At 46.0% G+C, this 17,479-nt stretch overlaps 1 protein-coding gene across 8 annotated transcripts in view; it reads left to right on the top strand.

Moving 5' to 3' along the window:
• CKAP2 (cytoskeleton associated protein 2) overlaps positions 1-17,479 on the top strand; it is a 52,310-nt gene that overhangs the window by 15,883 nt on the left and 18,948 nt on the right. For 6 of the 8 annotated variants that reach the window (XM_039520825.1, XM_039520826.1, XM_039520830.1 and 3 more), the window contains 2 exons: positions 6,119-6,206; positions 7,590-7,668. In XM_039520825.1, coding sequence (XP_039376759.1) covers positions 6,119-6,206; positions 7,590-7,668 — 167 coding nt within the window. The remainder of the gene's footprint in view (positions 1-6,118; positions 6,207-7,589; positions 7,669-17,479) is intronic. The other 2 variants (XM_039520828.1, XM_039520824.1) reach the window with 1 other exon arrangement.

Genomic DNA, 17,479 nt, shown 5'->3' on the forward strand with positions numbered 1-17,479 from the left:
TGCTGCAGGTTTTCCAGGGCAGAGGTGCTGCTCCCTCTGGAGAGAAGGGAGGGAGGCTCCAGCTGGCAGCTCTGTGGGCTCTCTTGCGTGGCGGTGTGGCTAAGCCGCTTTAACCCACCTCCCTGTGCTCCAGCTTTGGCATGAGGGCCTCGCACTCTCTGCCTTCACAGTCCTGCCTGCCCCCCATACCGCCCTGCTGGAGTGAGAGCAGGAGGGACTTGTGAAGGCAAAGCAGGCCACATGCTCCTGTTGTCTTGTTGCAAGTGCACTTGGCCCGCTGCTGCTGCATGCCAGGGACTGGAGAGGATAGTGCCCATTTCACCTTGCGGCTCTTTGAATCCTATCCTGCCCGCCGCCCCCCTCCATACCTAAACCTGGTCTGCTTCCCTTCCACTCCCCAGCCAGACCCATCTGCTCCCCTTGCGCTCCCCAGCCAAACCCGAATCCCCACTGGCCGAACCCGGTCTGCTTCCCTTCCCCACCAAGCCTGATACCCCCACTGACTCAACTCGGTCTGCTTCCTTTCCTCATGGAAAAATAAATTCTAAATTATAATGTGTTACTCTGTGACAATGTATTGTGTATAACGTATGTGATTTATTTTAAGATCCATGCCAGGTTATGCAAATTGAAAACAATAACGATGTCAGCACTGTCAGGTTATTGATTTATTTTCATTAAATATGTAGACTAAATCTTTAATAAATTTTCAACCCAAACATGTATGTATTCTAATGAACAATGCCACATTATGCAGTATTCATTTTTGAAAGTTTTTAATAAGCGATGCTGGGTGGGGGTGCAAGGTGGAAGTTTCGCTAGGGTGCAAAATATCCTTGCACCAGCCCTGCATGTGACAGTTCCAGGGACAGTACAATTCAACTTGTCTTTAATATATACAACTATCACTACTGTTGTGCCTTAAAGATACTTTGTTTAAAAAAACTGATTCTGCAACCCTTGCTGAAAAAATAGCTAAATTCATCCCAGTTGCTTCCTCCTTAAACAAAAAGGGCCTTGAGAAAGTATGCCTTGAAGATGATCTAATTTGGGGTACTGTCAGATTTAAGTGGGGGAAGCAAAATCTACAGTAAGGATGCTCTAAGATCAGTCTGCTGCAAACTGTAGCCTCATTTAGAACAGATTGCAGGAATTCAATCTAGAGATAAGAGGCATGGATGATATTGGTGAGATCAGTATCTGAAAGGAAAGATAGCAGCATTGGTCAAGAGCAATTTTATATCTGGTCATCGCAGACAGTTCAGGTTTGAAGAGAACTCCAGGATTGGAAACTTGAGTAGCAAAAGGAGGGCCTACTTGGTCAAAAAGGGAAATGTTCTCAATAGGGCAGGTAAAAATGTGACTTAAAAAAACCCACACATTTTATAAAACATAAGTAGAATGTTTTATTTACATGCTGGTAGGGTTTTTTCTTCCCACTTTATAGTCTAAGTGCTAGAGTGGATGATTTTTGTACTTGTTTGGTCAATTGTTAATAGAATTTGATTTATCTAGAGAATTTTCACATTTAAAATGCTGAAAAAGACAAGTCTGAGGCCTTACTAATGACTTGACTATGAGAATAAAACAAATTCAGATAAAATTGATAAGCAAATAGCCCATTCTGTAATTACAGCCAGTGTTGCCTATTTATAGGTTGAGTTTCCACAAGTCAAGACAGCTGAAACACTTTGATTGGGCTGTAGTCCATCAGGATTTGCACTTTGAGGTTAACAGGACTTTTGCTCCTAAGTCACAAGTGCTTTTGAATATACGACTCCTGTGTACCAAAGGGTTAAAGGAATAGCCAGCATGGATTTGTCAAGAGCAAATCATGCCAGACCAACCTAATTTTTCTTTTGACAGGCTTACTGGCCTAGCAGATGTGGGAAAGCAGTAGATTTGATATAACTTGATTTTTAGTAAGGCTTTTGACACTGACCCGCATGACAGTCTCCTAAGTAAACTAAACTAGACAGTTTTCCTACTCTAAAATTTGCAACCTCCACCCTGTGGATGCAGTTATCAGTATAAAAGTGGTTATGCCAGTATAGCTTTATTCTGGTTTGGGAAAAATAAGCTATACAGTGCAGACTGATGAGTGGCTGTGTCACCCCTGCCCTGTACCCTGGGGTGCCCTTTACAATGCCTTGCTTCTGTAGCCTCCAGCCTGGACTGTTCCCAAAAAGCCTCCAGTATGTAAATCACTTCCAGCCATGTCTGTGTGTACTGCAGCGAGCCAGCCAGATATACCTTGGCTCTTACCAGCCTCGGTTATGCTGCAGGGTGACCCGAACATACCCCCAGTAGGTCCTGTACTGCCTAGCCCTATCCTGAACAGTACAAATATATTGAGCCCTATATTGCTTTAAGGGAGTAATGTGCACAACTTGTTACCCCAAATGGAGTTACCCAGACACTTCAACTTGAACACACTGAATTAGATAAAGCAATAAAACAAGTTTAATTACAAAGAGAGATTTTAACTGCGTACAAATGAAGAATAGAAGTCACAAAAGGTTACAAGAAAAATAAAGATAAAATGCTTTCTGGTGCCCAACTTTAACAAATGATTGGCTTTAAAGCAAAGTTTTTCACCACATGCTTTCTGCAGTCTTATTGACCAAACTCTTTTAGGTCAGGACCCCTCCCCCAGAATCCAATGGCTGCTTCCTTTGTCTTTCCAGGTACAGTAAATTATAGAATCATAGAATATTAGGGTTGGAAGGGACCTCAGGAGGTCATCTAGTCTAACCCCCTGCTCAAAGCAGGACCAATCCCCAGACAGCTTTTTTTTTTTTTTACCCCAGTTCCTTAAATGGCTCCCTGAAGGATTGAACTCACAACCCTGGGTTTAGCAGGCTAATGCTCAAACCACTGAGCTATTCCTCCCCACAAACATATGACCTGCTGGAGAATGTGATAGGCAGGGTAGAAAGAGTGGTGCCTTGGGGTGTTTTTTCTTTTTTATTATTTGTCCCTGTCTTGAAAAATATTTCCAGCTGAGACTCAGGAGACAGTCTATGTGGGAGGATATTCCCTGCTGTTCTCCCCCCCCCCCCTTTGAACTTCCTTTGTCTTCCCTTCTAGCTTGATGACTTTTCTTTACTGTTTAAATGCAAATGAAGGCAAGTACACATTCTTTCCTTTGCTTAGGATAAACCTGTTTGCCACCTTCTGTTTGGGGCAGGGCTGTAGGGTTTGGAATGTGTGTTGTAAGATTCCCCTGCATGGGGTTATTAAACTCCAATGTTGCCAAACATATTTTACCAGGACAATACTGACCAGCAGATTGAGTTTTCAAATACATCACTAGGCATACTTGAACTGTACAAACAATATTACAATGGTGTGAACACAGGGATAGACTGTCACAATGGGTAAAAGGCACCTGTATTCCGATATAAAAGCCTTAGGGCTTGGCTACACTGGAGAGTTGCAGCGCTGGTAGTGGCTTTACAGCGCTGTGACTCACTCACCGTCCACACTTGCAAGGCACATACAGCGCTGTATCTCCCTGGCTACAGCGCTGGCTGTACTCCACATCTGCCTGGGGAATAACGACTGCAGTGCTCGTGCTGCAGCGCTGGAGTGCCAGTGTAAACAGTGATTAATCTTACTACGCTGTAACTGACCTCCAGAATTTTCCCATAATGCTTTTAACTAAAGAACTCTCTTTGGTTTGTTATGATGCCTCTCTTTGGTTTGTTGTGAACTCAGGGCTCCTGGAGCTGCTTATCTAAAAAACAAACACAGCTCCTGTTTGCTGTGAATGAGGCAGGCAGGGGGATGAATGTCTACAGCCTAGTGTTTGCTTGAGGAGAGAAACAGCACGGCGGAGCGGGGAAGGAAGTCCGTCGGAGCCAGCTGCTTATCTGGTCTGCAGGCTATTTGCATTTAAGAGTGAATGAGGGGTCGGGGAAGTGGTCAGAATTTGCAAGGCAGGGAGCTGACAGTGTTGGCTCCAAAAATCCACTCTCTCTCTCTTCCCCACGCTCCCTGTCTCATTCCACCCCATCCCCCTCTTTTGAAAAGCATGTTGCAGCAACTTGAATGCTGGGATAGCTGCCCATTATGCACCACTCCCAGCACCGCTGCAAATGTGGCCACACTGCAGCGCTGGTAGCTCAGTGTGGCCACACTCCAGCGCTTTCCCTACACAGCTGTACGAAGACAGCTGTAACTCCCAGCGCTGCACACCTGCAAGTGTAGCCAAGCCCCCAGTGTGGACTCGGTTACAAAAACCTTATACCCCTAACTGCTATAATTACACTGGTGTAGTGTAGTTTAGGCCAATCCTGGGTCTAATGAAACACCAGCATAGTGTTATCAGCATACTGGTGACAGTGCAATCCCAAATCTTCCTTAATGCCTTTCCTTTCCTCTGTCACAGTACTATTTTCAACGGACTTTTTAAACACATTGGACAGGAGGTGCGAAGGAAGCAAATAGAAAAGCAGGTGGAGACAGAATGGAATTTTTCTCTGGAGCTTATACCTTAGAAAAGTCTTTTCTAGTTCTGTGAAAAGCAGATTTTTAACCTTTCACCTGAAGTCGCAGTGGGGAACAAGCTGCATCTTCCCTCACATGGCCTCTAACAGCTGATATCAACCAAAGTCCTCCACTGATAGAGGCAACCAAATAAATATATATATATTATATAGCATAAATGTTCTTCCAAAACCCAGCACCAAGAGGTGAAATATTAACAATGAATGTTAGGTTGTTAAAACAGTAATCCTAGATTAAAGATTTAACACATCACACTATTGTATAGAATTCAGATTTAAAATCTGAACACTGCATCCTTAACTTGACACAGGGACCAAAAAGTGGGCCAGGGAACTAAAGCACAGCAGTGTAGTCGCGTCACCAGCACTGTAAAAAACCCACCTCCATGAGGGGATTAGCTCTACACTGCCACTTTACAGTGCTGAAACTTGCAGCACTTAGGGGTATGTTTTTTTTCATATCCCTGAACCACCAGAAAGTTGCAGTGCTGCAAAGTGGCAGTATAGACAAGACCTAGGTTTGTTCTCCCTCACGCTTTATGGTAGATTTTTTTTGAAATGCCTGAAAGGTTTGTAGCTCCCCCCCACCAAATAATAATAAAAAATTCTACTTGTTTTTGTTCACCTTTCTCTTACTGAATGACTGACAATAACTAGAGAACTACTAGTCTTATGACACTAGAAAACCTGTGGGGGTGAAAACTGATTGAGATAGGAAGTGACTTCCATTGAGACCCTTAATACTGAATTGTGTGAGTGGGGAAGCTTGGCTGAAGATTCAGCACCCTGCCCCTTCAGTTAGGGGGCTGAGAGAATTCTCTGTCTACATCAGTTGTCCAACTCCTGCAGTAAAAACAGGGAAATTAAGGCTTCACATTCCTGAGTGTCTCACTGAGGTGTTAAAACCAGGTTTGTGGTGTTTTCTTTAAAAAACAACCCCCTCCCCCCCAAAACAAAACAAAAAATCAACCAACCCTTTCAGGCCTTTTTACATGGTAAGACTATATCTAAATAAACATTTCTTCATGCTTGTTCTGCATCTGGGTGGTGACAAAAAAGCACATATATAAAATGAAGATCAGGTTCTGATGGCTTTTTTACCAGTGTTGTCTGTCTGTAGACTCAATGCTGGCATAAGCTCCTCTGTGCCCTTTATGATAGCACTTCATTGTTGCTGCTGCAAGTGGAACTGCACCAATGCTAGACCCACAGTAGAAGAGGTAACAGTCCCTGTAGAGGCAGCCACAGAGAACAAAAGAACACCTCTGTGACTTGGGGGTTCTTCTTGTTCAATGGTTAATTTAGCAGAACACCAACTGTGAGAAATGTGTAAATAAGCCACACTTGAATATATACAAAGTGTTAAATGAAAATAAAGATAAAATTGCTCAGTGTGTGGCTATTAAAATTCTGACTATATATAAAAATCCTTTTCTTCAAATCTCTGCCCAGAGGCTTTATTTATTTATTTTGTCTTTTGAGTCTTGATAAAAATGAGAGATGTTCAGGCCAATTTGATTCTTATAAATTTGTTAGAAATGGTTTGAGCTGGAAATAAGGATTTTGTGTAACACTAAAAAATGTTCAACTTTTTTTTAATCCATTAGAACAAAGAAGACAAAAGGTTGAAGAGTACTTGTTAAGAAAAAAGGCCATTTCTGGATTGCTCATACAGGAGAAGCGGACAAATATCAGGTGGAGTCAATACCTTTGTTTAATTAAATCTGCCTACCAGGAAGGGGCCAGTTTACCCCTTTACACTCTTGCTGTGGGAAACTGAATTACCAATCAATAGCACTTAACCAAATTTTAAAAAGTTACATTATTTAAATCTCTTGAGTTTTATATCATGCTCCTGGCTAAAAGCCTCTGAGTAACAAATGCTGCTTAACACAACGTATTTCCTAGAAGTATAAGTGATAGCAAACCTGTAGAGTGGATATAGTGTGGTAAGAAGGACTGAGTAAGAGAACCTGAGTTCTAATCCTGGCTCTGCTATTGATTTGTTGCATGACCTTTGCAGGTCACTTCACCTCTGTGCCTCAAATTTCCCATCTATAAAACCAGGAATAAGACTTGCTTACCTCCTTAAGATGTCAAATATTTGCTATATTTCTACAGCTAATTTGTAGCAGGTCAGGATGTTCACTGGAAACATCATGCTAACTTAGCACAATGATTTCTAACCCTAATTATCAATGCAGCGGCAATATTGCTTATCCTCATTGAGTACTTAAATCTGTCCTTTCACTTGCTTACTCTTTTTTTGGTTTGGGCTGGGGATGAGGTGTTTGGGGTGCAGGAAGGGGCTCTGGATTTGGGGGGGATTGGGGTGCAGGCTTACCATGGGCGGCTCCCAGTCAGCGGTGCAGCGAGGGTGCTAAGGCAGGCTTCCTGCCTGTCCTGGCACCACAGATCATACTGCGCCCTGGAAGTGGCCAGCAGCAGATCTGGCCTCTAGGCAGAGGTGCGCAAGCGGCTCTGTGTGGCTCTCGCCTGCAGGCACTGCCCCCCATTGGGAAACGGCCAATGGGAGTGTGGAGCTGGTGCTCGGGGCAGAGGCAGCATGTGGAGCCCTGTGGCCCCCCCCCCCCCCCCAGGAGCTGGACCTGCTGCTGGCTGCTTCCAGGGTGCAGCATGGTTTTTAGAACAGGTAGGGACTAGCCTGCCTCAGCTAGGCAGCACTGCTGACGGGACTTTTAATGGCCCAGTTGGTGGTGCTGTCCAGAGCTGCCACGACCCAGTACTAGGTCACGATCCGCAGTTTGAAAACCATTGTTCTATAGCAAAAATAATAGCTACTAACTTTGTTTCTCTTCTGTGTTAGCAAGAGGAACTGGTATACATGTTTTATGCTTGTGGCATGAAATATTGCTATGCAGTGGTTTTGATTTGTAAATTCAAACTGAAATAGATTCCCTTTTGGGACAAAGTTACTATTGTGCTATCTTGTGGACACCATGAATGCTAGATCTTGGTGGTTTCCCTGCTTAACATAGAGAAATGTTACTATAGTGTATATTATGCAAAATGTATTTTTAGCTATTCTTAACTCTTTGCTTTTGACTTTTTTAAAAGCAATAACAGAACTGGGAAAGCAGCTAGTGATAAACCAGAAGACAAAATAAAGGTCTTAAAATCTGCTAAGCAGAAAATGGTAAGTTTTTTGTATGAGGGTTTTTTCCTTTACATAACTGATAGACACTGGTAAGACTGCTTGTTTGAATTTGTAGCTACAAATTCAAATCACGTTTTGTTGTTTAGCATTAACATAAGTGACTTCCACAACATGGAAAAATGTGTATACATGTAGCAGTAAATGGTTAACTGGTTAGTGTGAATGAAATCTTAATCTGTGCTCCTGCAGAGTCTTACAAAGTGCTATTTTTATGGATATACTGTATCCCAATATTTTTTCTCCAGTACAGAATAAGCTTTCTGAACTGACTAATAGGAGACCGAAGGGACTGATTAATGGAATTATTTTACTGTGACACCTATAGTTCAAACTGTGGAATAAATTCCGTTCTGATATCCTGTCTTCACATACTCATGATTTCAGGAAATAATTTTTGGCTGAAATTTTCCATGTTTGGTCTTTGTATTTTAAAGTTTGAGAAAAATCTCTTTAGCTGTTAAGGGAGTGGAAAGTTCTACTGTAAAAGGTCTAATATCACTTTAACAGGACCACAGTAAAAAGCAGTTGATAAAAATCTAATGTGGCATGGGTATAATTGTGAATTTGTGTGCTTCTCAAAGTTATAAGGCACCGATAAACCTCGTGAGTATGTTCGGAAGTAATCTGCTAAAAATCTTAGAGCTTAAAAATGCTCTTTCCCCACTTGTAGATCACTACATATGGCCTTTCCAGATCTGATGTGCACAGAGATTGTTGGTAGGACAACTTGTAAGAGGAGATTGAACAATGAAATTGAAATTTCCTCTCCACAAATTGCCTTGTCAGGAAAAGGGGAAAATATCAGAATATACATCCACAATTTCAGGATTTCCAATTTGAAAGGTGTAAGCCATCAACCACAGAGTATAACTAATATAACAAGAATAAAATTAGAAGTAATAGAATGAAATTAAGAAGGAATGTTGGAACTGAGTGCTAGGCAGGAAGTTGCCCAGTGGGGAGAACTCGAGCTGTAGAAAACCACCCAAAGGAAGAGTTGAGGAAACCCTTAGAGTAGATGAAAGGGATCAATATTTCATTGATAAGAGGATGAACAAGATGGGTTTCATAGATATCCACTTCCTGTGCGGAAAGAACACTGTTAACTCGGTTAAGTCCTAAAACTTCCTTTCTAAATCTCATGCAGCATAAAAACAGCTTTAAAAAAATTTGTGATGCCCTCCACAGCCCGTGAGGTTCCAGACAGTTGTGTGAAATCGATAAGGCCTCTTGTGATGCTGCTTGGGGCTTACCTATGGCCCTAAACTTAGTGTCCCTCTAACTGGTAAAATGAGATCCTAGAAATTAACTTATTAAAAGTTAAGTTTTTAGTAGTCTATGCTCTCCCACCTGTTTTCTGCGCCCCCCCCCTGCCCCTATGCCAAAAAAAAACCCCTAAGAAAAGACCTAGAAAAAAGTTAGTGTCTCAGGGCTTGGCTACACTTACAAGTTGCAGCGCTGGTGGAGGCTTTCCAGCGCTGCAACAACACCCCGTCCACACTTGCAGGGCACAACCAGCGCTGCAACTCCCTGGTTGCAGCGCTGGCTGAAAACCCATCCCGGCAGGGGTATAAGGAGTGCAGCGCTGGTGATCCAGTGCTGCTCAGCAGGTGTGGACACTCACCAGCGCTTTAATTGTCCTCCAGGGAATAAGGAGTTATCCCAGAATTCCTGTTCAGCCACTCTGCACATCAGTTTGCACTCTACTGCTCTTGCCTCAGGTGACCCGCCCTTTAAATGCCCCGGGAAATTTAAAAATCTCCTTCCTGTTTGCTGCAGCCAGGTGTGGAGTGCAATCAGTTAATCAGTTACAGGTGACCATGCCTCCACGTGGCAAACGAGCCCCAGCATGGAGCACTGGTGAATTGCAGGACCTCATCAGTGTTTGGGGTGAGGAATCTGTTCAGGCACAGCTGCGCTCCGGCCGTAGGAATTACGATATCTTTGAGCAGATATCAAGGGCCATGCTGGATAGGGGCCATGATCGGGACGCACTACAATGCAGGGTGAAAGTTAAAGAGCTGCGGAGTGCCTATTACAAAGCCTGAGAGGGGAATCGACGATCTGGAGCTGCTCCCACGACCTGCCGTTTTTACAGGGAGATGGACGAGATGCTTGGGGGTGACCCCACTGCCAATCCCGGGGTAACGATGGACACTTCTGAGCAGGCTGGGGGACAGGAGGAGGAGGCGGCGGCGGGGGGGGGGGGGAGAGGAAACCGCGAGTGAAGCTCCTGGGATGGGGGAAGACACCGCAGAGTCCCTGCAGGCATGCAGCCAGGAGCTCTTCTCAAGCCAGGAGGAAAGTACCCAATCGCAGCAGCCAGCAGTTGCAGAAGGACAAGCAGAGGAGCGGGTTACCGGTAAGCGGCTTTTATTTTCTGGGTGGAAATGTTTCTGGAGAGGAAGGGGGGTTATGGCTGCATGCATGCCAGCCTCTAGATGTGGAATAGCCCGTTGATGTGGTCTATCACGTCGCGGTAATCTGCTTCAGTTATCTCAGCAAAAGCTTCATCCAGAGCGTGGGCAATATGCCTGCGCAGGTTTATAGGCAGAGCCACTGTGTCCCTTGTCCCAGTGACGGTGACGCGTCCGCGCCACTCTGCTGCCAGTGGTGGGGGGACCATTTCTGAACACAGGCACGCCGCATAGGGTCCCGGGCGGAATCCACATTGCTCTAAAAGAGCCTCCCGCTGTTCCCTAGTGACTCGCAGTAGGGAAACATCTTCCAGGATTAAGTCCTGTGAAAAATGTTGGGAGACTCTTTAGTGAAGAGATAGGGAGATAAGATCACCCCTGCATCTGCATCTTCACTCAACCCCTCTAGCACTCCAGATTACCCGAAGCAACCAGCTCCCCTCTATCACTCAAGCCCCACTTCTCCCTATATAAGTAAGCACCCCTCACTCACCATTTCGTGGCTTCTGTTGTGTTATGCGTGTGGGGAAAAGAATGCTAAAGTGAGAACTCCCTCAGTGTAACAATTCATGTCTGGAGATAGTGGATACAATGCTGCCCGTGTTAAATGTTGTCATTTCTGTGTTTCTGCAGTGACCTTGACTACTGGACTGCCCAGATGTTCAACATCACAGAGGCTTCAAAATTTGAGAAAAAATCCCCGAAAGAGCAAAGAGGACATGCTGAAAACTGTTCTTCATCACTCTGCTCGAGAGAGTAAAGACTTGAAGGAGTGGCGAGAGAAAGAAAGCAAGTTCCGCCAGAGGGAAAGCAGGAACCGGCAGAGAAATGCAGTGGCCAAGAGGAAAAGCACGGAGCGGCTGCTAAGCATCCTGGAGCGCCAAGCGGACTCTATAGAGTCACTCGTTGCCATGCAAGCAGAGCACTACCGTGCTACTCCTCAACCCGCCCCGTCCTTTTTGCCTTGTGCCCCAATGTCAGCTCAAACCACCTTTCCCCAGCATCCAGGTTCTTACCACCACCAGCTGCCTCCAACACCTGTACGTTCCCCAACCAGCCCTGATACCTACCACCACCCTTACCCTCTGCATTCAACCCCCATCACCATGCAGTATATGCACCCTGAAGTGCAGGATTCATTAAACAGCAATCCAGACAGGACATATGCAAACTTGTGACTGTACAGTTCACCAACCCACACCCCTGCCCTCTTGTGTTCATGAAATGTTGTGTGTCTGTCTGTCTGTCAAGGAAGTTTTTTTCTTTTCAATAAAACAATTCTTGGCTTTGAAAACAGTCTTTATTATAGCAGATAGTGAAAGATACCTTAGCCCAGTAAAGAAAGAGGCACTGCAAATCATATTATTATTATGGATAATAGAATAACAGTGTAAGCAGTGCAATTCACTCCCATGCAAGGCAGCAAACATTACTGTTGGCTTTCAGCCTCAAATTCTTCCTTCAAGGCATCCCTAATCCTTGTAGCCCTGTGCTGGGCCTCTCTATTAGCCCTGCTCTCTGGCTGTGCATATTCAGCCTCCAGGACTTGAACCTCGGTGGTCTATGCGTCACTGAATGTTTCACCCTTCCCTTCACAAATATTATGGAGGGTACAGCAAGCGCATATAACCGCAGGGATGCTGCTTTCCCCCAAGTCTAGCTTCCCATACAGACATCTCCAGCGGGCTTTTAAACGCCCAAAAGCACACTCCACAGTCATTCTGCACCGGCTCAGCCTGTAGTTGAACCGGTCCTTGCTCCTGTCAAGCTTCCCTGTATAGGGTTTCATGAGCCAAGGCAGTAACGGGTACGTGGGGTCTCCAAGGATCACAGTGGGCATTTCGACATCCCCTACTGTGATCTTCCTGTCTGGGAAAAAAGTCCCTGCCTGCATCTTCCTGAACAGGCCACTGTTCCGAAAGATGCGTGCATCATGCACCTTTCCAGGCCAGCCTGTGTAAATGTCAATGAAACGCCCGCGGTGATCCACAAGCGCCTGGAGAACCATAGAGAAATACCCCTTACGATTAACGTACTCTGATGCCAGGTGGGGGGGGGGGGGCAGAATAGGAATATGCGTCCCATCAATCGCCCCACCACAGTTAGGGAAACCCATTTGTGCAAAGCCATCCACAATGTCCTGCACGCTCCCCAGAGTCACGGTCTTTCTTAGCAGGATGCGATTAATTGCCTTGCAAACTTGCATCAAAATGATTCCCACGGTCGACTTTCCCACACCAAACTGGTTCCCGACCGACCGGTAGCTGTCTGGAGTTGCCAGCTTCCAGATTGCAATAGCCACCCGCTTTTCCACCATCAGGGCAGCTCTCAATCTTGTGTCCTTGCGCCGCAGAGTGGGGGCGAGCTCAGCACACAGTCCCATGAAAGTGGCTTTTCTCATACGAAAGTTCTGCAGCCACTGCTCGTCATCCCAGACTTCCATGACGATGTGATCCCACCACTCAGTGCTTGTTTCCCAAGCCCAAAAGCGGCGTTCAACGGTGCTGAGCATTTCCGTGAATGCCACAAGCACTTTGGTGTCACACGCGGCAGGAGAATCGATATCGATATCATCGTCAGACTCCTCACTGTCACTTTGGAGCTGAAGGAATAGCTCGACTGCCAAACGTGTTTGTGCTGGCGACACTCATCAGCACAGTCCTCAGCAGCTCGGGCTCCATTTGCCACAGAAATCGCGATTCACACAGAGAGTAAAACAGAAAGACACTCACAATGGCGCCAAACGCTGCCGGAAAGAGTGAATGCTGGGATGTGAAGCGATGCACCACGGGGCGCTGGCAAACAGGAAGCGGAATGACCCGCACACTTCCTTCCCCTTCCCACAATACTCAGCGCCAAAATGGGACGAGGTGCTCTGTGGGATAGCTGCCCACAATGCACCTCTCAATACAGCGCTGGAAAGTGCTGCAAGTGTGGCCACACTGCAGCGCTGGTAGCTGTCAGTGTGGCCACACTCCAGCGCTGGCCCTACACAGCTGCATGACCAGCGCTGTAACTCCCAGCGCTGCAAATTGTAAGTGTAGCCAAGCCCTCAGAAAGAGAAAAAGGCTAGTGTCCCAGAAGGACAGTTGACCTACATCTTGGAGAGAGCATTTTTACCATCAAACTCATTGGATCTTCCAACTTTCTCTTACATATGCTGGTTGCTGCACTACATCATTTGCTGTAGAGCAGGGCTGTCAAACTCATTTGGGGGAGAGGGTTGGATTCCATATTTAATAATCTGTGGGCTGGGATATAACTTTATACTCCCCTCAACCTACAAGGAATCTCCTATTAATGTCAGGAGGTGGCTTGCACAAAGACCAAGGGAAGAACAGAGTATGTAGTAACTAAACTTTTTTTATTTATTCAGTACCTTATTGTCAGGTCCAGTAAGAAACATGTACTCCCCTTTAAGCCACAGCTATTTACTCTTGTTTCTCTCACTCTGTACTTCCCTCCTTGCAGCAACTTCCAATTCCACTGTTTGGAGGCCTTCTCTCCCCACCACCTTTTCCATTTCATCTGCTAAAATAGTCAGCAATGAAATAGTTAATGTTTGACTTTTAAGTATTCACTGGGTTTTGTATTTGATTCTCCAGTAGGATTACAAGGTGATGGTGTTCACACCCAAGATGTCATTTTGGGCTGTCTGCTGCCTCAGGGAAAGGATGTGACATTGGTTTATACTTAGTTCATGTCTTTCTCCTGTGGGAATTTTGTGCTACTGCGTGTGCACGTAATTAATGAGCACCGCAGATTTACTTTTTGCGCAGAAAAAAGCTTCTGCCAAACTGTTGCTGCAGTTCTGCCTTTTGCCCATCAGAGGGTGCTGTGGTGATGGAACACAGCTGCAGCTCCCTGCCAGTGAGGGAAAAGAGAGCTGCCTTCCCAGTAGGCCAGGTCAGCAGATAGGGGCTAGTGGGGGACGACAAACTGGGGAAGGGGCTGAATGGGAGTGGAGGCACAGGGCCACAGGGGGGAGGGAGGTGCAGAGACACATGGAGAGGGGGTGCAGAGCTATGTGGGGGACAGATGCATCGGGATGGGGGAGGGATACAGGGAACGGGTGGCTGCGTGGGGGCACAGACACATGTGGAGGGGGGTACACGGAGACATAGGGACAGGTGAGTGGCTGGGTGGGGGCACAGATGTGTCTGACTGAATGGGAGAGGCTAGGGGTCAGCCAGGGTCTACATGGGGGATGCTCCCTAACAATCCATCCCCACCCCCCAAAAAACCTGTTCCATACTTTTCCCACTCATATCTGACAACCCTCCAAGTTCACACCCAGGCTCCTTCCCAGCAATTTACTTCCCTTTCCCTCAGCTCCTCTGTTGCCTCTGACTCCCCCAAGCTTTTGCACTGCTTCTGAGGGGTGTGGGAAATACGGCTCTGCATTGTAGTTTAAATGAATTCATAGAATATCAGGGTTGCAAGGGACCTCAGGAGGTCCATCTAGTCCAACCCCCTGCTCAAAGCAGGACCAATTCCTAACTAAATCATCCCAGCCAGGGCTTTGTCAAGCTTGACCTTAAAAACCTCTAAGGAAGGAGATTCTACCACCTCCCTAGGTAACCCATTCCAGTGCTTCACCAACCTCCTAGTGGAAAAAGTTTTTCCTAATAGCCAACCTAAACCTCCCCCATTGCAACTTGAGACCATTACTCCTTGTTCTGTCATCAGGTACTACTGAGAACAGTCTAGATCCATCCTCTTTGGAACTCCCTTTCAGGTAGTTGAAAGCAGCTATCAGATCTCCTCTCATTCTTCTCTTCTGCAGACTAAACAATCCCAGTTCCCTCAGCCTCTCCTCATAAGTCATGTGCTCCAACCCCCTAATCATTTTTGTTGCCCTCTGCTGGACTCTTTCCAATTCTTCCACATCCGTCTTGTAGTGTGGGGCCCAAAACTGGACACAATACTCCAGATGAGGCCTCACCAATGTCGAATAGAGGGGAATCATGTCCCTCGATCTGCTGGCAATACCCAAAATGCCATTAGCCTTCTTGGCAACAAGGGCACACTATTGAGTCATATCCAGCTTCTTGTCCACTGTAACCCCTAAGTCCTTTTCTGCAGAACTGCTTCCTAGCCATTTGGTCTCTAGTCTGTAACAGTGAATGGGATTCTTCCGTCCTAAGTGCAGGACTCTGCTTCTGTCCTTGTTGAACCTCATCAGGTTTCTTTTGGCCCAATCCTCTAATTTGTCTAGGCCTATCCCTACCCTCCAGCATATCTACCACTCCTCCCAGTTTAGTGTCATCTGCAAACTTGCTGAGAGTTCAGTCCACGCCATCCTCCAGATCATTAATGAAGATATTGAACAAAACCGACCCCTGGGGCACTCCGCTTGAAACCGGCTGCCAAATAGACATGGAGCCATTGATCATTACCCGTTGAGCCGAACGATGTAGACAGCTTTCTATCCACCTTATAGTCCATTTATCCAGCCCATACTTCTTTAACTTGCTGGCAAGAATACTGTGGGAGACCATATCAAAAGCTTTGCTAAAGTCAAGGAATAACACATCCACTGCTTTCCCCTCATTCACAGACCCAGTTATCTCCTCATAGAAGGCAATTAGGTTAGTCAGGCATGACTTGCCCTTGGTGAATCTATGCTGACTGTTCCTGATCACTTTCCTCTCCTCTAAGTGCTTCAGAATTGATTCCTCAAGGATCTGCTCCATGATTTTTCCAGGGACTGAGGTGAGGCTGACTGGCCTGTAGCTCCCCGGATCCACCTCCTTCCCTTTTTTAAAGATGGGCACTATGTTAGCCTTTTCCCAGTCATCCGGGACCTCCCTCGTTCGCCATGAGTTTTCAAAAATAATGGCCAATGGCTCTGCAATCACATCCACCAACTCATTTAGCACCCTCAGATGCAGCGCATCCGGCCCCATGGACTTGTGCTCGTCCAGTTTTTCTAAATAGTCCTGAACCACTTCTTTCTCCACAGAGGGCTGGTCACCTCCCCATACTGTGCTGCCCAGTGCAGTGGTCTGGGAGCTGACCTTGTTCGTGAAGACAGAGGCAAAAAAAGCATTGAGTACATTAGCTTTTTCCACATCTTCTGTCACTAGGTTCCCTTCCTCATTCAGTAAGGGGCCCACACTTTCCTTGACTTTCTTCTTGTTGCTAACATACCTGAAGAAACCCTTCTTGTTACTCTTAACATCTCTTGCTAGCTGCAACTCCAAGTGTGATTTGGCCTTCCTGATTTCACTCCTGCATGCCTGAGCATTATTTTTATATTCCTCCCTGGTCATTTGTCCAATCATCCACTTCTTGTAAGCTTCTTTTTTGCATTTAAGATCAGCAAGGATTTCACAATTAAGCCAAGCTGGTCGCCTGTCATATTTACTATTCTTTCTACACATTGGGATGTTGTTTTCCTGCAACCTCAATAAGGATTCTTTAAAATACAGCCATCTCTCCTGTACTCCTTTCCCCCTCATGTTATTCTCCCAGGGGATCCTGCCCATCAGTTCCCTGACGGAGTCAGTATGCTTTTCTGAAGTTCAGGGTCTGTATTCTGCTGCTCTCCTTTCTTCCTTGTGTCAGGATCCTGAACTTGACCATCTCATGGTCACTGCCTCCCAGGTTCCCATCCACTTTTGCTTCCCCTACTAATTCTTCCCGGTTTGTGAGCAGCAGTTCTAGAAGAGCTCTGCCCCTTGTTGGTTCCTCCAGCACTTGCACTAGGAAATTGTCCCCTACACTTTCCAAAAACTTCCTGGATTGTCTGTGCACCGCTATATTGCTCTCCTGGCAGATATCAGGGTGATTGAAGTCTCCCATGAGAACCAGGGCCTGTGATCTAGTAACTTCTGCTAGTTGCCGGAAGAAAGCCTCGTCCACCTCATCCCCCCCTAACCTGGTATTCTATAGAAGACTCCCACCATGACATCACCCTTGTTGCTCACACTTCTAAACTTAATCCAGAGACTCTCAGGTTTTTCTGCAGTTTCATACTGGAGCTCTGAGCAGTCATACTCCTCTTTTACGTACAATGAAACTTCCCAACCTTTTCCATCCATGACAGTACTCCAGTCATGTGAGTTATCTCACCAAGTCTTGACTGTGCCAGGACTTCCAGTTCTCCCTGCTTGTTTCCCAGGCTTCTTGCATTTGTGCATAGGCACTTAAGATAACTCGCTGATGCTCCCGCTTTCTCAGTCTGAGACAGGAGTCCTCCCCTCTTGCACTTTCCTGCTCGTGCTTCCTCCCGGTATCCCATTTCCCCACTTACCTCAGGGCTTTGGTCTCCTTCCCCCGGTGAACCTAGTTTAAAGCCCTCCTCACTAGGCTTGCCAGCCTGCTTGCAAAGATGCTCTTCCCTCTCTTTGTTGAGTGGAGCCCATCTC

This window comes from Mauremys reevesii, linkage group 1 (assembly GCF_016161935.1).
Source record: "Mauremys reevesii isolate NIE-2019 linkage group 1, ASM1616193v1, whole genome shotgun sequence".
NCBI lineage: Eukaryota > Metazoa > Chordata > Testudines > Geoemydidae > Mauremys > Mauremys reevesii.